General features: G+C 45.8%; 1 protein-coding gene across 2 annotated transcripts in view; it reads left to right on the top strand.

The window, feature by feature from the left end:
* Positions 1-21549, top strand: part of ODAD1 (outer dynein arm docking complex subunit 1) — a 288579-nt gene that overhangs the window by 129478 nt on the left and 137552 nt on the right. For both annotated transcript variants that reach the window (XM_073657770.1, XM_073657769.1), the window contains 2 exons: positions 18263-18450; positions 18904-19038. In XM_073657770.1, the coding sequence (XP_073513871.1) occupies positions 18263-18450; positions 18904-19038 (323 nt within the window). The remainder of the gene's footprint in view (positions 1-18262; positions 18451-18903; positions 19039-21549) is intronic.

Raw genomic sequence — 21549 nt, 5'->3', positions numbered from 1 at the left:
GATAATATAGACAGACTCACGTTCATAAAGATGAACAAATCATGGATCCGAAACGACTTTTCTACCCCTGTGTCATCCTGGGGAGAGTAAAAGCTTGATGATTGGTTAAAATCACCCTACCAACCGTTTTAAGCTTTCAAATTACTAATCATGTTTATCTGTATCTTGGCTGGAAAATAATTTGGGCTTTGTAGCAGTGTGCAGCACTGATTCTATTAGGCCATCTATAATAAGCTCCACCACATTTAAAATTACTAATCATGTTTATCTGTATCTTGACTGGAAAATAATTTGGGCTTTGTAGCAGTGTGCAGCACTGATCCTATTAGGCCATCTATACTAAAGCTTCACCAGATTTAAAATTAATAATAATTTTTAGCTGCATCTAGCCCGGAAAATAATTTTGGGGCTCCGAGATGTGCAAGACACATAAGTGCCTTCTTGCTGCACTACCTGCAGCATGACCCTCATATTGTCAGAATTCGAAGTAATCATGACTACTGGGTTGCCACACTCTTAGATCCCCCAAACTTTTCGATCAACCTTTTCATTTTAATAAAGACCAAAAAAATGGTCATTTTTGAAATTATAAGCATTAGCAGGTTGTTAGAAACTGAAATCAAACAGTTTTCAACTCAAAACTTTATTCTAGGTGATGTTACATTTTCACATAGGACCCCTTGTTCGAAAGGAGCTTCTGAACTCTCTCGTCCATTGAATTTGTCAGGTTTTGGATGGTTTCTGCTTCAATTGTTTTGCATGAGGACAGAATACCCTCCCAGAGCTGTTGCTTAGATGTGAACTGCCTCCCGCCATCATAGACACTCATTTTAATGATGCTCCAAAGGTTCTGAATGGGGTAGAGGTCAGGGGAGCATGGGGGTCACACCATAAGTTTGTCCCCTTTTATGCCCATATCAGCCAGAGATGCAGATGTTTTATGTGCAGCATGAGATGGTGCATTATCATGCAGAAAAATGATCTTGCTGTGAAATACACGGTTCTTCTTCTTGAACCATGGCAGGAAGTGCTGTTTGAGAAAATCCACATACATTATGGAGTTCATCTTTAGCGCCTTCAGGGATCCTAAAGGGGCCGACAATCTCTCTCCCCATGATTCCAGCCCAAAACATTACTCCACCTCCTCCTTGTTGGCGCTGTAGCCGTGTTTGCGTGGGGTGTCCATCAACCAGCCATCCTCCACTCCATCCATCTGGACCATCGAGCGCTGCACGGCACTCATCCGTGAACAAAACAGTTTTGAAATCAGTCTTCATGTAATGTTTGGCCCACTGGAGCCGTTTCTGCTTGTGTGAAGTGGATAGAGGAGGTCGACAGGATGGCGTATGCACAGCTGCAAACCTCTGAAGGACCCTGCATCTTGTTGTTCGGGGGACGTTGGAGGCACAAGCAGCTTCAAAAACTTGTCTGCTGCTATGACAAGGCTTTTTTGCCGCTGCTCTTTCAACCTGACGTAATTGCCTGTAGGAAAGAGTCCTCAATTTGCCCTTATCAGCACGCACACGTGTGTACTGTGAATCAGCTACATACTTCTTGATTGCCAAGACACTTCATCCTGATCATCGCACAATGTTGATTGTAGTCATGCCTTGACCTAAACACTCCACAATTTGTTGCTTCTCAGCAGCCGACACATCCTTTTTCATTCCCATTTTGGCAGAAAATGTAGGCTGCTTAATAATGTGAGACAGCCTTCTTAAGTAGTCTTGCCTTTCATTGGACACAGCTGCCAAACTAATTAGCACAGGTGTCTGCAATTGCTTACAGTGATATAAAGAGCCCTGACACACATCACCATCAATGAGTTTAACTGACAAACAAACAAATTCTTCCCTTATCACTCCTAAACACTTTTTGCATAATAATTTGGAACGCAGTGTACATGTGCTTTTCCACAAAACACCAGTGGTTCACGTAGTGAATCTTACAGTTCTAACTTGCCAACCGTGGTCTGTATGGAGTTGTTCAATAAAGGGCCCAAAATTAAGATAACACAGATGGGAGAGGTCTCTATGAATAGGAATTCCTAAGTATTTGATACCCTGTGAGGGCCAGGCAAAGGGAAAGTTGGACTGGATGGAATCCTATATGGATTTGGGGAGGGAGACATCGAGGGCCTCAGACTTCGCTGCATTGATTTTAAAATTTGACCATGTAACAAAGTGATCTATTTCAGCCATAACAGCATGGATGGATATATGTGATTGAGTGATATATACTAGGACATCATCAGCAAATAGAGAGCACTTGTACTCGGTGCCTCCCACCTCAATCCACCTAATATTGGGGTTATGGCGAATTGATGAGAGCAGGTGCTCCATCACTAGGATGTATAAGAGAGGGGACAGAGGACATCCCTGCCTTGTCCCATTGGTGATTGTGAAAGGTGATGAAAATGTTCTGACGCACCCCCTGGGCCTTGGGACACCCGGAGCCGGACCCTTTTTGGTGGATACTGGTGGTTGTAGTCTTCGTGGCGGCGACCCGGTTCCGTGGCTCAGGGTGGTCAAACCAGTGGCGGAACTATTTATGTGGTTTTGATGTTTAAATGTCCGACTACGCCACCAGTGGATTGCGGTCAGAGTGAACCGCCGCTACAGGGCAGACCGCTGAGGCTGGTGTTGTGGGTGCAGCAGAGCGTAGCATAACTCCCCACGGGAGGAGTATAGCCTCAGGGCAGTGTATGCGGAGGATGGGGGTGATGGTGCAGGGCAGCAGCAGTAACGACACGGAGTCAGTGATGCAGTTCAGGGCCTTTACTCACAGTTCTTATTATCCAGACCACGTCTGCAGGTAACGGCTGCCCACGTCGTACTGTGCTCACCAGGTGAGGGGCTCAGACAACTCCCAGATAACTTTGGAGCGCTTCACAGGACCCCCTTTGTGTGTCCTTTGTCTGGCCTTTCTTACCAACACTTCTGTCCGGCTGCCTCGGGCCTCCTCTTGGTAAACTTGGCGCCAGTTTCCCTGACCCTATGTGGTGCCTTCCTAGCGGGTGTAGCGAGCGGCTGCGCCACATAAAATGTCAGAGCCTCCGGTTTCTAGCTGAGGGTCGTTTCCTGCCTCCACTAGTTCGGGGACCGGTCTCCCCCTTTGGCCTGACCCCTCCACGCAGGTGGATTCGGGCGTGCGGTGGCGACTCGCCCGTCCGCACCCCTGGGATCCCTTCATTCCTCGTTCCTGGAGCCTTCTCCGCTCCTCTTCCTTCCTTCTCCCTCTTGCAGGCCTGGGCCTCTGTTACTAGGCCCGCCTCCGGAGCAGAGCTCATGCAGAGCCCCTGCTCCCTGCCACTTCTGCTCAGACTTCTCTGCACTGAACTAAGATGGTGCCCACCTTTTATACTCCCTTCTCAATGCACCCAGGAACTGCTTCCTCCCTGCTCCTGCACTACATGGTTCCCCTTCCTCAGTGTTCCCTCCCCCCACTCCAGCCAGGGACAGGGACTGTCGTGCCCATCTCAGGGGCATATTGGTCGCCCTGCCCCACGGCAATGTGGTGTAATGCATGCAGGTGTCGGGTCCTGATTCACACTCCATCCTTACCTGAGAGTGAGATATCACACCTCTGGGTGAGGTGCAATACGTCTGTAGCAACTAGAGATGAGCGGTGTTCGACTAGAACTGTTCGCCAATCTCAAATTCGAGCTGTTTTGGGCGGTGTTCGAGTTGTTCGACGAACCCGAACGATTTGCAAAAAATTCGGCTGTTCGAGGTTATGTTCGATAACTGTTCGTGCACCAAAAGCGTGTCCTGCATGTCTGGCGCTATTTAGAGCACCAATCATGCAGGGATTGTCTGCCACTCACTGTAATGCCACAGCCATGGTGGTTGTGGCATTACAGTGATTGCCCAAATCGATGGGAACAGTGCCAACAGTGAAACATGAAAAGCCGGCAATTCAGCAGCGGCATACACCGGTACCCGACAATTTATAACAGACAGAATAGAGCTTCACACATAGATTAGATAGATAGAAACATGTCAGCCACATATATACGAAGTACAGTGACAGTGTTGCTTACTGTACTTGTCATTTAGCGTAAAGGATTTATCAAAAAAAATAATAGTGTTTTCATGCACCGTCTCTTTAAAAAAGCCGGCCGGCAATTCAGCAGCGGTACCCGACAATTTATAACAGAAAGAATAGAGCTTCACACATAGATTAGATAGATAGAAACATGTCAGTCACATATATATGAAGTACAGTGATAGTGTTGGTTACTGTACTTGTCATTTAGTATTAAAATAAAGGATTTATTATTAAAAAAATTGGCGTGGGGTTCCCCTTAATTTTAGGCTCTAGCGGAGGTTAAGCAGACGGCTGGGGCAGATGTTTGAAGCCTGGGAAGGGGGTAATACCCACGGAGCTTCCCAGGCTACTAATATCAGCCCCCAGCTGAATACATAGCCTTTACTAGCTATTAAAATGGGGGACACCCCAAAAAAAATGACGTGGGGTCCCCCCTAATTTAATAGCTAGCAAAGGCTAGGCAGACAGCTGGGGGCTGATATTAATAGCCCAGGAAGGGAGCCATGAATATTGGCACCCTCCCAGGCTAGAAACACCAGCCATCAGCCGCCCCAGAAATGGCGCATTCATAGGATGCGCCAATTCTGGCACTTAGCCTCGCTCTTCCACGCTGCCCTGGTGCGGTGGCAGGGGGTAATAGGGTTGGGGTTGATGTCAGCTTATAATGCCAGCTGACATCAAGCCCAGGTTAGTAATGGAGAGGCGTCTATAAGACACCCCCATTACTAACCCCATAGTCAAAGTTAAAAAAAACACAAACACCCAGAATAAAGTCCTTTAATTGAAATAAAGACACATTCCTTTATTGTTCTAAATTAAACCATACTTACCGTCACGCCCATTCCAGCTGAAGCCAACAATCTCCTGCAATAAAAGAAAAATAATAAAGCAACCTCATCCTTACCTTTCCATGGTTCCCACGACAGCTTCAGCTCTGCTACATCGAGATGACAGGCTGGACCGCAGCAGAACGCTGCCATCCAGCCTCTCATCCCGCAGACACTGAGAAGCGCAGGCTTGCTTGCGCTGCTCAGCGTCTCTCTGTGACGACATCCAGATGAGCCGAGTTCATGTCCAATGAACTCGGCTCACCTCATGCACGTCACTGACAGCGTGGGAAAATTCTCACGCTGAAGCGGTGAGTGCAGGAGAATTCTCCCACGCTGTCAGTGACGTGCATAAGGTGAGCTCATGTCCAATGAACTCAGCTCACCTCCTGCACGTCACTGACAGCGTGGGAGAATTCTCCTGCACTCAGCGCTTCAGCGTGAGAATTCTCCCACGCTGAAGCGCTGAGTGCAGGAGAATTTTCCCACGCTGTCAGTGACGTGCATAAGGTGAGCTCATGTCCAATGAACTCAGCTCACCTCCTGCACGTCACTGACAGCGTGGGAGAATTCTCCTGCACTCAGCGCTTCAGTGTGAGAATTCTCCCACGCTGAAGCGCTGAGTGCAGGAGAATTTTCCCACGCTGTCAGTGACGTGCATGAGGTGAGCCGAGTTCATTGGACATTAACTCGGCTCATCTGGATGCCCTCACAGAGAGACACTGTGGAGCGCAAGCAAGCCTGCGCTTCTCAGTGTCTGCGGGATGAGAGGCTGGATGGCAGCGTTCTGCTGCGGTCCAGCCTTTCATCTCGATGTAGCAGAGCTGAAGCTGTCATGGGAACCATGGAAAGGTAAGGATGATGTTGCTTTATTATTTTTCTTTTATTTCAGGAGATCGTTGGCTTCAGCTGGAATGGGCGTGATGGTAAGTATGGTTTAATTTAGAACAATAAAGAATTGTGTGTTTATTTCAATTAAAGGACTTTTTTCTGGGTGTTGTGTTTTTTTTAAATACTTTACTAGAAATTCATGGTGGTCATGTCTAATATTGGCGTGACCCCATGAATTTCGGGCTTAGGGCCAGCTGATAATGCCAAGCTGGCCCTAACCCCTTTATTACCCAGTGAGCCACCGCATCAGGGCCCTGGATGAGTTGGGTACAGCGCCAGAAGATGGCGCTTCTATGAACGCGCCATTTTCCGGGGTGGCTGCGGACTGCAATTTGCAGCGGGGGTGGCCCAGAAAGCTTGGGCCTCCCTGCGCTGCGGATTCCAGCCCCCAGCTGCCTAGTTGTACCTGGCTGGACACAAAAACAGGGCGAAGCCCCACGTCAATTTTCTTTAAATTATTTCATGAAATAATTAAGAAAAAAAGGGCTTCCCTATATTGTTGTGTCCGGCCAGGTACAAATAGGCAGCTGGTGGTTGGGGGCAGCCCGTTCCTGCCTGCTGTACCTGGCTGGACACAAATATAGTGCGAAGCCCCACGTCAATTTTTTTTAAATTATTTCATGAATTTCCTGAAATAATTTAAAAAAATTGAAGTGGGGCTTCGCACTATATTTGTGTCCAGCCAGGTACAGCAGGCAGGAACGGGCTGCCCCCATCCACCAGCTGCCTATTTGTACCTGGCCGGACACAACAATATAGGGAAGCCCTTTTTTTCTTAATTATTTCATGAATTTCATGAAATAATTAAAAAAAATTGAAGTGGGGCTTCGCACTATATTTGTGTCCAGCCAGGTACAGCAGGCAGGAACGGGCTGCCCCCAACCACCAGCTGCCTATTTGTACCTGGCCGGACACAACAATATAGGGAAGGCCTTTTTTTCTTAATTATTTCATGAATTTCATGAAATAATTTAAAAAAAAGTACGTGGGGCTTCGCCCTATTTTTGTGTCCAGCCAGGTACAACTAGGCAGCTGGGGGCTGGAATCTGCAGCGCAGGGAGGCCCAAGCTTTCTGGGCCCCCCCCCGCTACAAATTGCAGTCCGCAGCCACCCCGGAAAATGGCGCGTTCATAGAAGCGCCATCTTCTGGCGCTGTACCCAACTCATCCAGGGCCCTGGTGCGGTGGCTCACTGGGTAATAAAGGGGTTAGGGCCAGCTTGGTATTATCAGCTGGCCCCAAGCCCAAAATTCATGGGGTCACGCCAGTATTAGACATGACCGCCATGAATTTCTAGTAAAGTATTTAAAAAAAACACAACACCAAGAATAAAGTCCTTTAATTGAAATAAAGACACAATTCTTTATTGTTCTAAATTAAACCATACTTACCATCACACCCATTCCAGCTGAAGCCAACGATCTCCTGCAATAAAAGAAAAATAATAAACCAACCTCATCCTTACCTTTCCATGGTTCCCACGACAGCTTCAGCTCTGCTACATCGAGATGACTGGCTGGACCGCAGCAGAACGCTGCCATCCAGTCTGTCATCCCGCAGACACTGAGAAGCGCAGGCATGCTTGCGCTCCTCACTGTCTCACTGTGACGGCATCCAGATGAGCCGAGGTCATGTCCAATGAACTCGGCTCACCTCATGCACGTCACTGACAGCGTGGGAAAATTCTCCTGCACTCAGCGCTTCAGCGTGAGAATTCTCCCACGCTGTCAGTGATGTGCATGAGGTGAGCTCATGTCCAATGAACTCAGCTCACCTCCTGCACGTCACTGACAGCGTGGGAAAATTCTCCTGCAATCAGCACTTCAGCGTGAGAATTTTCCCACGCTGTCAGTGACGTGCATGAGGTGAGCCGAGTTCATTGGACATGAACTCGGCTCATCTGGATGTCGTCACAGAGAGACGCTGAGCAGCGCAAGCAAGCCTGCGCTTCTCAGTGTCTGCGGGATGAGAGGCTGGATGGCAGCGTTCTGCTGCGGTCCAGCCTGTCATCTCGATGTAGCAGAGCTGAAGCTGTCGTGGGAACCATGGAAAGGTAAGGATGAGGTTGCTTTATTATTTTTCTTTTATTGCAGGAGATCGTTGGCTTCAGCTGGAATGGGCGTGATGGTAAGTATGGTTTAATTTAGAACAATAAAGGATTGTGTCTTTATTTCAATTAAAGGACTTTATTCTGGGTGTTTGTGTTTTTTTAACTTTGACTATGGGGTTAGTAATGGGGGTGTCTTATAGACGCCTCTCCATTACTAACCTGGGCTTGATGTCAGCTGGCATTATAAGCTGACATCAACCCCAACCCTATTACCCCCTGCCACCGCACCAGGGCAGCGTGGAAGAGCGAGGCTAAGTGCCAGAATTGGCGCATCCTATGAATGCGCCATTTCTGGGGCGGCTGACGGCTGGTGTTTCTAGCCTGGGAGGGGGCCAATATTCATGGCTCCCTTCCTGGGCTATTAATATCAGCCCCCAGCTGTCTGCCTAGCCTTTGCTAGCTATTAAATTAGGGGGGACCCCACGTCATTTTTTTGGGGGGGGTCCCCCATTTTAATAGCTAGTAAAGGCTATGTATTCAGCTGGGAGCTGATATTAGTAGCCTGGGAAGCTCCGTGGGTATTACCCCCTTCCCAGGCTTCAAACATCTGCCCCAGCCGTCTGCTTAACCTCCGCTAGAGCCTAAAATTAAGGGGAACCCCACGCCAATTTTTTTAATAATAAATCCTTTATTTTAATACTAAATGACAAGTACAGTAACCAACACTATCACTGTACTTCATATATATGTGACTGACATGTTTCTATCTATCTAATCTATGTGTGATGCTCTATCTTTCTGTTCTAAATTGTCGGGTACCGCTGCTGAATTGCCGGCCGGCTTTTTTAAAGAGACAGTGCATGAAAACACTATTATTTTTTTAAATAAATCCTTTACACTAAATGACAAGTACAGTAAGCAACACTATCACTGTACTTATTATATATGTGACTGACATGTTTCCATCTATCTAATCTATGTGTGAAGCTCTATTCTTTCTGTTCTAAATTGTCGGGTACAGATGCTGAATTGCCGGCCGGCTTTTTTAAAGAGACAGTGCATGAAAACACTAATATTTTTTTTAATAAATCCTTTACACTAAATGACAAGTGCAGTAACCAACACTGTCACTGTGCTTCTTATATGTGTGACTGACATGTTTCTATCTATCTAATCTATGTGTGATGCTCTATTCCTTCTTGTCTAAATTGTCGGGTACCGGTGTATGCCGCTGCTGAATTTGCCGGCCGGCTTTTTTAAAGAGAGTGTCTTCTGAGCAGTTTGTCAGCTTTTGGACACCTTTGCAGGTGTTTTCTATGTGTTTCTATGTGTTTTTGTTTGCCTGCCATTGGTTTTAACGGTGTTCGACGGTGTTCTAAGGTGTTCGACGAACAGTTCGACGAACAGTTCCTCGAACATCCCGGTGTTCGACGAACCGAACCGAACCCGAACACTACGGGGGTGGCTCAACACTAGTAGCAACCGAGCCCTCAGGGTGCTACAGTTCCATTTATCTTCAGCCTAGGTGACGTATTGTGATACAGGGCCGTGATTTTGGCTATAAAAGGGTCCCCTAGACCCCTACCCCCAGCTTTTTAAGAGAATCATATATGGCGTGCCAGGAGACTCTATGGAATGCTTTCTCAGCATCCAACGAGAGTATCTACTTACAAATTTTTAACTGCATCTAGCCCAGGAAATACTTTGTGCCTAGTAGCAGTGTCTGCTAGTCAGCGGATTATCCCGGCTGTTAAGCAAGCTACACCACCTGTAGTTTGGACACTTAATTTTTTCAAAGGAAATGTTTCGGGACCACGGGATACTCAGTGAAGAGCATCAGGAGGCACCCCAAGGCATAGGGGCTGGGACTGGCAGTAGGATGCCTTGCGGTGGACAGCCGAGCTCGATCCTTATAAAAGCTTTTTAACTGCAGCAGCTTTAGTGGACGCTACTGGAGCTGGAATTACGCGGCTGCTGGCATGAGACTTGCCCTCCAATAGATCCTTGTAAATGGATTTAAAGTGTATTCATTCAAATTAGAGAGACAATTTAAATTAAAAAACTTAGAGCTGCCTCCACCACAGGGGGGCTCGCTCGACCCACCAGCGGACAGGCACCAGTATTGGGAGAGGGGGGCTGGCCGTCAGGGTTCACCGCGGCTCTGGCACAAACCCGGCGACATGGAGGTGGCACGGGCAGGAGCGGACTGAACGTGTCGGCTTCTCACTTTTTGGATTTTAGAAGGGCATGACATGCCTATATCTGTGTCTCCCCCTCCTTTTACTCCTCCACCTCTTTTCTTTTCTCATGACTATATGTACTTGTCACTTTTCCATGTGTTAGTTGTGTCTTCTGAGCAGTTTGTCAGCTTTTGGACACCTTTGAAGGTGTTTTCTATGTGTTTCTATGTGTTTTTGTTTGCCTGCCATTGGTTTTAATGGTGTTCGAAGGTGTTCGACGAACAGTTCGACGAACACACGGGTGTTCGACGAACCGAACCTAACTCGAACACTACGGGGGTGGCTCAACACTAGTCCTTACATCCTACACCACCTCAGGGGATTGTTGTTATGGAGTATTGCCCCTGGGTGGCCGCAGTTATGACCACCACCAGAGCTCGCGGTCACCCACCCTAGCTTTGGTATTCTGGGGAGCTGGTATAATGAATATCTGAGAAGAGCCCTAGAGAAGCAAGAACATTGGACAACCAAGAGGTGGTGGCCTCAAGTCAGGTGTAGTGTTCAACAGGGCAAGACTTTCTAACCTGCCCACACACACACACGAACACACACACACACACACACACATATACACACACCTGCCCACACAGACACACACACACACACCTGCCCACACAGACACCTGCCCACAAACACACACACAGCTGCCCACACACACACACACACACACACACCTGCCCACAAACACACACACATAAACACACACACACATATACACACACACCTACCCACAAACGCACTCACACCTGCCCACACAGACACACACACACCTGCCCACACAGACACACACACACCTGCCCACACAGACACCTGCCCACAAACACACACACACATATACACACACACACCTGCCCACAAACACACACACCTGCCCACACACATATACACACACACATATACACACACACAAACATCTGCCCACACAGACACCTGCCCACAAACACACACACACCTGCCCACACACACACCTGCCCACACACACACACATATACACACACACATATACACACACACCTGCCCACAAACACACACACACATATACACACACACACCTGCCCACACACACCTGCCCACACACACACACACCTGCCCACAAACACACACACACATATACACACACACACCTGCCCACACACACACCTGCCCACAAACACACCTGCCCACAAACACACACACACACACATATACACACACACCTGCCCACAAACACACACACCTGCCCACACACACACACACCTGCCCACACAGACACACACACACCTGCCCACACACACACCTGCCCACAAACACACACACACCTGCCCACACACACACACATATACACACACACACACACCTGCCCACACAGACACCTGCCCACAAACACACACACACCTGCCCACACACACACCTGCCCACACACACACCTGCCCACACACACACACATACACACACATATACACACACACCTGCCCACAAACACACACACCTGCCCACACACACACCTGCCCACACAGACACACACACACCTGCCCACACACACACCTGCCCACAAACACACACACACCTGCCCACACACACACACATATACACACACACACCTGCCCACACAGACACCTGCCCACAAACACACACACACCTGCCCACACACACACACCTGCCCACACACACACACCTGCCCACAAACACACACACACACACATATACACACACACACATATACACACATACACACACCTGCCCACACACACACCTGCCCACAAACACACCTGCCCACAAACACACACACACACACCTGCCCACACACACACACACCTGCCCACACACACACACACATATACACACACACACCTGCCCACACACACGCACACACACTTGCCCACACAGACACCTGCCCACAAACACACACACACACACACAAACACACACACACACACACACATACATACATACATACAGTACAGACCAAATGTTTGGACACACCATCTCATTTAAAGATTTTTCTGTATTTTCATTACTTTGAAAATTGTACATTCACACTGAAGGCATCAAAACTATGAATTAACACATGTGGAATTATATACGTAACAAAAAAGTGTGAAACAGCTGAAAATATGTCTTATATTCTAGGTTCTTCGAAGTTGCCACCTTTTTGCTTTGATGACTGCTTTGCACACTCTTGGCATTCTCTTGATGAGCTTCAAGAGGTAGTCACCGGAAATGGTCTTCCAACAATCTTGAAGGAGTTCCCAGAGATGCTTAGCACTTGTTGGCCCTTATGCCTTCACTCTGCGGTCCAGCTCACCCCAAACCATCTCGATTGGATTCAGGTCTGGTGACTGTGGAGGCCAGGTCATCTGGTGTAGAACCCCATCGCTCTCCGTCTTGGTCAAATAGCCCTTACACAGCCTGGAGGTGTGTTTGGGGTCATTTTCCTGTTGAAAAATAAATGATGGTCCAACTAAACGCAAACCGGATGGAATAGCATGCCGCTGCAAGATGCTGTGGTAGCCATGCTGGTTCAGTATACCTTCAATTTTGAATAAATCCCCAACAGTGTCACCAGCAAAGCACCCCTACACCATAACACCTCCTCCTCCATGCTTCACGGTGGGAACCAGGCATGTAGAGTCCATCCGTTCACCTTTTCTTCGTCGCACAAAGACACGATGGTTGGAACCAAAGATCTCAAATTTGGACACATCAGACCAAAGCACAGATTTCCACTGGTCTAATGTCTTTAGCAGTGGTTTCCTAGCAGCTATTTTACCATGAAGGCCTGCTGCACAAAGTCTCCTCTTAACAGTTGTTGAAGAGATGTGTCTGCTGCTAGAACTCTGTGTGGCATTGACCTGGTCTCTAATCTGAGCTGCTTTTAACCTGCGATTTCTGAGGCTGGTGACTCGGATAAACATCCTCAGAAGCAGAGGTGACTCATGGTCTTCCTTTCCTGGGGCGGTCCTCATGTGAGCCAGTTTCTTTGTAGCGCTTGATGGTTTTTGCAACTGCACTTGGGGACACATTCAAAGTTTTCCCGATTTTTCGGACTGACTGACCTTCATTTCTTAAAGTAATGATGGCCACTCGTTTTTCTTTACTTAGCTGATTTTTTCTTGCCATAATACAAATTCTAACAGTCTATTCAGTAGGACTATCAGCTGTGTATCCACCTGACATCTGCACAACACAACTGATGGTCCCAACCCCATTTATAAGGCAAGAAATCCCACTTATTAAACCTGACAGGGCACACCTGTGAAGTGAAAACCATTTCCGGTGACTACCTCTTGAAGCTCATCAAGAGAATGCCAAGAGTGTGCAAAGCAGTCATCAAAGCAAAAGGTGGCTACTTTGAAGAACCTAGAATATAAGACATATTTTCAGTTGTTTCACACTTTTTTGTTAACTATATAATTCCACATGTGTTAATTCATAGTTTTGATGCCTTCAGTGTGAATGTACAATTTTCATAGTCATGAAAATACAGAAAAATCTTTAAATGAGAAGGTGTGTCCAAACTTTTGGTCTGTACTGTACATACATACATACATATATACACACACACTCACCATCCCCCGGCTCCATTCCTCCTGCCTGCTCTGTCTCTTTTCCGGTGCAGCACTGCAGGCCGGGGCGCACTGCGTGACGTCACAGCTAGGAGACACAGCCGCGCACAGGGCCGTGTCTCCTAGCAGTGACGCGGCCGGGCCAGCACAGGGAAGTTAACTGCTGCAGTGCTGGCCCGACCGATGAAGAAGTAGCGGCGGCCGCTGCTGGGGGAACGGTCCGGGCCCCCCCCCTCCCGCCACTGCTACCACTATGTGCCGCAGCGGCCCGCACATATAATGAGGGCAATCTGGCATTAGACACCCCGCCTGGAGCCGCGGGCCCCCTGCCGGCTCGGGGCCCCGGGCGGTCGCCCGGATTGCCCTCATTATAATCCGCCTATGCCTTCACCTGATGACATTCTGCTGTACTTTGACAATCATTTCTTAACTAGAAAATTCTAGGCACCACATTTTAAAAAAAGACCAAAAAACTGGAAGAAGCTCAGAGAAGAGCTACCATGATAGTGAACGGAATGCAAACTATGTCCTACGAGGAATGGTTAAAGGATCTGGGAATGTTTAACTTGCAAAAAAATAAGGCTAAGAGGAGACTTAATAGCTGTCTACAAATATCTGAAGGGATGTCACAGTGTAGAAGGATCAGCTTTATTCTCATTTGCACATGGAAACACAAGAGGCAATGGGATGAAACTGAATGGGAGGAGACACAGATTAGATATTAGAAAAAACTTTTTGACAGTGCGAGTGATCAATGAGTGGAACAGGCTGCCACGAGAGGTGGTGAGTTCTCCTTCAATGGACGTCTTCACACAGCGGCTGGACAGATATCTGTCTGAGATGGTTAGTGAACCTTCACTGAGCTGGGGTTGGATCAGATGACCCTGAAGGTCCCTTCCAATGCTAACATTCTAAAATTCTATGATTCTAACCCCTTTATGACCAGGAAATTTGTCATTTTGAGTTTTCATTTTTTTAACTCCCCTTCTTCCAGGAGTCAACTTTTGTTATTTGTCATTTGTCCACCAACATAGTCATACGACGGCTTGTTTTTTTTCTTTTTTCTGGACAAGCAGTTTTGAATGACACCTTTAACTTTACCATGTAATGTACTAAAAAATGGGAAAAAATTGCAAGTGTGGTAAAATGATAAGAAAAAGCAACACGCAATTCTGCCATGGTTTATTAGGTTTTGCTTTTATAGCATTCCTTATGTGGTAGAAATTAAATAACAGTATAAATACAGACGAGAAAAAAATCAGCACTTTTTAAAAAATTTTTTTTAAAAGAAACGTTTTTGTGTTTTGACTGTGTTAATATATTAAGGTTATATCTTGAGAGATCAGACTTTTGCAGATGCGGTGGTGCCGAATATCTTTATTGCTACATCTTCTTATATTTTTTTTTAAGATAGGAAAGAAGAGATGATTTAACCCCTTTACAGCCTGTGCCGTATTTGTACGCACAAGGCTGTAACCCCCGGTTCAGTGAGGGCTCCGGCGCTGAGCCCGCACTGAACCGAGCACATGTCAGCTGATTCTTACAGCTGACATGGGCCCGCAACAGTCGCGGGTAGAATTGAGATCCACCCGCGGCTGTTAGCATGTTAAATCCTGTTGGCAATCTCTGACAGCGGCATTTAACAGCGCCGTGCCGGAAGCGCATCACTTATCCCGTCCATTGGTGACCGTGATCGCGGGTCACCGATGCATGGGCATGACAACCCTGGGTCTGCAGCAGACCTCAGTGGTTGTCATGAACTGATCGCTATGATCGCCACCTAGTGGTCGGCGCTCATAGCACCGGAGCATTTCTGCTACACAGAGGTGATCTGCTGATCACCTCTATGTAGTAGAGGCGATCAGACAGTTGCTGCTTCTAATCTCCTATGGAGACTATAGAAGCATGCAAAAAGTGAGAAAAAAATGTTTTTAAAAATATAAAAAAAAAATAAAAAATATAAAAGTTTAAATCACCCCCCTTTCGCCCCATTCAAAATAAAATAATAATAAAAAAAACACATACACATATTTGGTATCACCGCGTTCAGAATCGCCCGATCTATCAATATAAAAAAAGAATTAATCCGATCGGTAAACGGCATAACGAGAAAAAAATTCTAAACGCCAGAATTACGTTTTTTGGTCGCCGCAACATTACAATAAAATGCAATAACGAGCGATCAAAACATCGGATCTACCCCAAAATAGTATCAATGAAAACTTCAGCTCGGCGCACAAAAAATAAGGACTCACCTGGCCCCAGATCACGAAAAATGGAGACGCTACGGGTCTTGGATAATGACGCCATTTTTTTTTTCACCACTTAAATAAAAATGAACCTATACATGTTTGGTGTCTATGAACTCGTAATGACCTGGAGAATAAGAATGGCAGGTCAGCTTTAGCAATCAGTGAACGTGGTAAAAAAAATAAAAAAAAAACATCTGTGGTATTGCACTTTTTTGCAATTTCACCGCAATTGGAATTTTTTTTCCAGTTTTCCTGTACACGATATGGTAAAACTAGTAATGGCGTTGAAAGTACAACTTGTCCGCAAAAATTAAGCCCCCACACAGCCATATTGACCAAAAAAATAAAAACGCTATGGCTCTGGGAACAAGGGGAGCAAAAAACGAAAATGCAAAAACGGAAAATCCCAGGGTTGCGAAGGGGTTAAACACACACACATATACAGTACAGACCAAAAGTTTGGACACACCTTCTCATTTAAAGATTTTTCTGTATTTTCATGACTATGAAAATTGTACATTCACACTGAAGGCATCAAAACTATGAATTAACACATGTGGAATTATATACTTAACAAAAAAGTGTGAAACAACTGAAAATATGTCTTATATTCTGGGTTCTTCAAAGTAGCCACCTTTTGCTTTGATGACTGCTTTGCACATTCCTGGCATTCTCTTGATGAGCTTCAAGAGATAGTCACCGGAAATGGTCTTCCAACAATCTTGAAGGAGTTCCCAGAGATGCTTAGCACTTGTTGGCCCTTTTGCCTTCAGTTCGCGGTCCAGCTCACCCCAAACCATCTCGATTGGGGTGACTGTGGAGGCCAGGTCATCTGGCGGAGCACCCCATCACTCTCCTTCTTGGTCAAATAGCCCTTACACAGCCTGGAGGTGTGTTTGGGGTCATTGCCCTGTTGAAAAATAAATGATGGTCCAACTAAACGCAAACCGGATGGAATAGCATGCCGCTGCAAAATGCTGTGGTAGCCATGCTGGTTCAGTATGCCTTCAATTTTAAATAAATCCCCAACAGTGTCACCAGCAAAGCACCCCCACACCATCACACCTCCTCCTCCATGCTTCATGATGGGAACCAGGCATGTAGAGTCCATCAGTTCACCTTTTCTGCGTCGCACAAAGACACAGTGGTTGGAACCAAAGATCTCAAATTTGGACTCATCAGACAAAAGCACAGATTTCCACTGGTCTAATGTCCATTCCTTGTGTTCTTTAGCCCAAACAAGTCTCTTCTGCTTGTGCCTGTCCTTAGCAGTGGTTTCCTAGCAGTTATTTTACCATGAAGGCCTGCTGCACAAAGTCTCCTCTTAACAGTTGTTGAAGAGATGTGTCTGCTGCTAGAACTCTGTGTGGCATTGACTTGGTCTCTAACCTGAGCTGCTGTTAACCTGCGATTTCTGAGGCTGGTGACTTGGATAAACTTATCCTCAGAAGCAGAGGTTTTGGTCTTCCTTTCCTGGGGCGGTCCTCATGTGAGCCAGTTTCTTTGTAGCGCTTGATGATTTTTGCAACTGCACTTGGGGACACTTTCAAAGTTTTCCCAATTTTTTGCACTGACTGACCTTCATTTCTTAAAGTATTGATGGCCACTCGTTTTTCTTTACTTAGCTGCTTTTTTCTTGCCATAATACAAATTCTAGCAGTCTATTCAGTTGGACTATTAGCTGTGTATCCACCTGACTTCTGCACAACACAACTGATGGTCCCAACCCCATTTATAAGGCAAGAAATCCCACTTATTAAACCCGACAGGGCACACCTGTGAAGTGAAAACCATTTCCGGTGACTACCTCTTGAAGCTCATCAGGAGAATGCCAAGAGTGTGCAAAGCAGTCATCAAAGCAAAAGGTGGCTACTTTGAAGAACCAAGAATATAAGACATATCAATTAAGCATGTCAATTAATTTTGCGTTTCCGCAAGCGGAATTGCCTTTTCAATGCATTAAAAAACGCAAGCCAATTCCGCATGGCGAAAACGCATGAAAAACGCGCTATAAACGCTTGCGTTTTTCCGGGAAAGGACATGTGGAAATGAAGCACAAATTTTCCGCTTCATTTCCGCAACGTGGGCACATAGCCTTATAGGGGCCTTCAGCAGGCCACCAGCTGCTATGGCCACCCATCAGTTCACCGCGATGGCATGATGGGAGGGGGCAGTGCGATGCTATTTAAATTCTGCTATCAAAGTTTGACAACAGCCTTTAAATAGTTAAATAGCAGCGGGCGTAGCTTACTCTGATCACTGGCATCTGCCTGACATGGTGCTGGCTTAGTTCCTGTGCCCGCTCTGTACTCTCCTCGTGACCACATACCGTAAATTTACTTTATATGGTTGCTACTGGGTAAACATAAGTAAAATTATGTCCTTTTTTCCTAATATTTTCTGTGTAGGGATGAAGCCCAGACCAAAATGCTGCAGATGAAGGAAAAAGCTGAAAAGGATCTGAACCAGCACACGGCAGAGATTAAGGAGCTTCAACGTGTTATTGATCACGATCGCAGGCTGAAGGAGTTTATGGGAACTAAGACTCAGGAGCGCTCAATCAGTGAAGAAGTGCTTGATGCTCGCCGCAGGAGAGGTACTTGTAAAAGCTCCTAATGGTAATTCACTTATATTCTTTCAATAGAGAAGAACCTGTTTGCTGATAGTAAAGTACACCAGATGCACTGACATGTTCCATCACTTATTGACCTGGCGGAGAATGGTCTCCACCGCTTGCTTTATTAGCTGGGAGGCTCTACGTGGCAAGTTCACGGCACGATGTGTTAAGCAAAGAGTTGATGTCATACAGAATTACTGTTTTTTAGGCTATTCTAGTATAATATATTAATAATCAAGGCAAACTGATGGCAAAGTACTTCATTGTTAGATGCACATGCGAATAGCATTTATGCTGGTTTATGATGTGCCTGGCTGAAGTTTTCCTTATAACTGAATGTTCAGTCAATGATCAGGCGATTGCATGGACTTTTTTTTTTTAGAATATTTTGCTTATATCACCTAAGTGTATTATCGATTACTTATAATATAGAAAAAGAAGAGCAAGAAAGAAAAAAGAAAGACCCAACTGAGGACACCATTGAGACCTTTGAACAAGCTTTCCAGCAAATCCAGTCCGTCACTGGGGAAGACAACCTTGACATTCTGGTCAACAGGTTCATTGAAGGTAGAGTTTTATGTTTTTTTTGGTCTGTTTTAATTAGTAAATTATAAAGAGAGACCACGTTTATGACAATATATTGGGTTGCCAAAACAAAAATCTAAAATGAGGTTATTCGTCTAAAATCTAGGTGGAAACTGGGAACGGTGTTGGTGCTGCCAGCCTTTTGTTCTCATTTTCAGCTCCGTTTTATTCTGCCAGTCCATACTCAAGATGAGTATTATAGGACAGATTAGTTGTCAGGGATACACAACCTAAGGCCGGATAGACTCTGCGCATTTCACGGTATATGGACCACAATGTCCGGACTGACCATGGGTCTCCTGACCCAAACTTACAGCTTCCTATGTGTCTATAAGGCTGTAAGTTTGGGTCGTGAGACTCGCGGTCCGTATATGGACCTTCAAATACACTCATGTGAACCAGGCCTTACAGCTACAACCTTTTAGACTCTAAGAGGCAGAGAAGTACTCCAACATTGTGTTAATAGATGGAAAATAGCTTTGAACATTTTATTATTATGAGGGATAGGAACCTAAATATATCTGTAAAAAAAAATTATTAAAACCATGTCAGAATGGTAATACCCTGAAGGGTTAATTTGTGTCTAATTATTAGTAAGCTTGCTAGTTTTTGTGTCTATCTAAAATCCCGAGAAAATGGGAGACTATATTTTTACTCCCTTAAATGTGCAAAAAAGAAATGAGCCGGTGCATACGTTGGTATACGTGCAATGTATACGAGCACGTTCACACTGTGGCCACTTCACAGACAAAACCCAATAAAAAAACCCAAAAATGAGCATATACCAAGTAGTAAGTAAATAGTAATAGTACATATAAATAACATAGGGGACTTAGTTAACACTATTTTGATAAAAAAAAAGTGTACAAGCCATCCCACCACGACAAGGTGTACCCAGTCGGGACGGTCGTATCCTGCCTCTAGTATTAAAAGCTTACGTTGTGTCAGCCAGCCTCATGTAGATAAGGGCAGAGCAGGACAGGGGCCTGACTGTTCGGACACATGCCCATGAGAAGCTATACAGATGGAATGCCTGGCTCAAAAAGGGAGGTGGGATACGCTCCCCTTTGTACAAAATACCTGAAACTACAGCAATACCAAAGAAATGAGCCGGAGCATAAGTTGGTATACATGCAGTGTGTAAGAGAACGTTCACACTGTGGTCATTTCACAAACAAAACCCAAGAAAAAAAATCAAAATGAGCAAATACCCTGCAGTAAGTAAATAAGTAAATAGTAATAGTACATGTGAATAACATAGGGGACTTAGTTAACATTATTTTGGTCAGAGTCCCTGTCCTGCCCTTATCTACAGTGAGGTTGGTTGACACAAGGTGAGGTTTTAATACTAGAGACAGGATAGGACCGTCCTGGTTGGGTACACCTTGTCGCAGTGGGATGGCTTTTATGATCAAAATAGCGCTAATAAGCACCCCATGATATTCACGTGTACTATTACTATTTACCTTTAAATGTGCATTAAAAATTTATAAAAACATAAAACAAGATCTATGTGGGCTCATATTCCTTATTCCAACTTTCTCTGAGTTTGTGTCACGCAAGATGAGTGAAAGACTAAGTGCACAACGACGGGAAGAAGGGAAGGAAGCCCAAACACTAGGGAAAGGGGGAGTGGAGACCCCTAGGCAGATCTGACAATCACCCTGACTCCCCTAATGTCCCTAAATAGGTTCCGCACCTATCGCCGAGCAGGAAACCTAATCCCTGACTGCCCCTAGCGATAGGCCCTAGATAGGGAGGGGACAGAGTGAGCACTAGCCAGCCCCCACTGCAACTAAAGACAAACAGGTAAACAGACAAGGGAATACACTTAGCTTGAGAAAACACCAGAAAGCATGCCAACTATCCTCCAAGAAGACACAAGCTGACTACTAGCACTTCAAGCCTGGACTGAGGGAAATAGAGCTATCACTGGTGACTCTCTGGAGAGACTGAAGGTATTTAAACATCCAGCAAGGGTGTTTCAATTAGCAGCAGAAGGTGGAGGTCACTACTAGGTCCTAGAGGGAGAAGGATATAACTACACTACAGAGAAGAGAAGATCAAGAAGGTGCCTGCTGAGCCAAGTGCAATGACCTTCTATAGCTAAATACAGGACGACTGTCTGTTACACCTGACACACCTGTGATAGTTTGGCAGCAATGTAGAGATTCAAAGTGTTGGGTCTCATGCTCATGGTTAAGTTACAGAACTATCACTTTAATGGGGCATAAGCAGTTTCCTGGGAGAACCATTCTGCAAGGAAATCTTAGAAACGCTGTGGCCTCTTCTTTCTCGGAATCGGTATGGGTCCCAGAGATCAGACCCCCTCTGATCGAAAAGTCACTTTACAAGATAGAAATAACCAGGGATGTGTATTGCTGTATTGTAGACCCACGTAATATTCATGGCACAGTCTTAGATCATGCAGTTTCCAATTTTCTAGTTTAATCTCTCCTTTGGAAACCATAGGCACACTTTTTTGGCAGGGGG

The sequence above is a fragment of the Phyllobates terribilis genome, unplaced genomic scaffold (genome assembly GCF_046119375.1).
Source record: "Phyllobates terribilis strain yellow unplaced genomic scaffold, ASM4611937v1 Scaffold_12__6_contigs__length_324123572, whole genome shotgun sequence".
Taxonomy (NCBI): Eukaryota; Metazoa; Chordata; class Amphibia; order Anura; family Dendrobatidae; genus Phyllobates; species Phyllobates terribilis.
The sequence above is the reverse complement of the archived record's forward strand: the minus strand, read 5'-3'. Positions and strand labels throughout refer to the sequence as shown.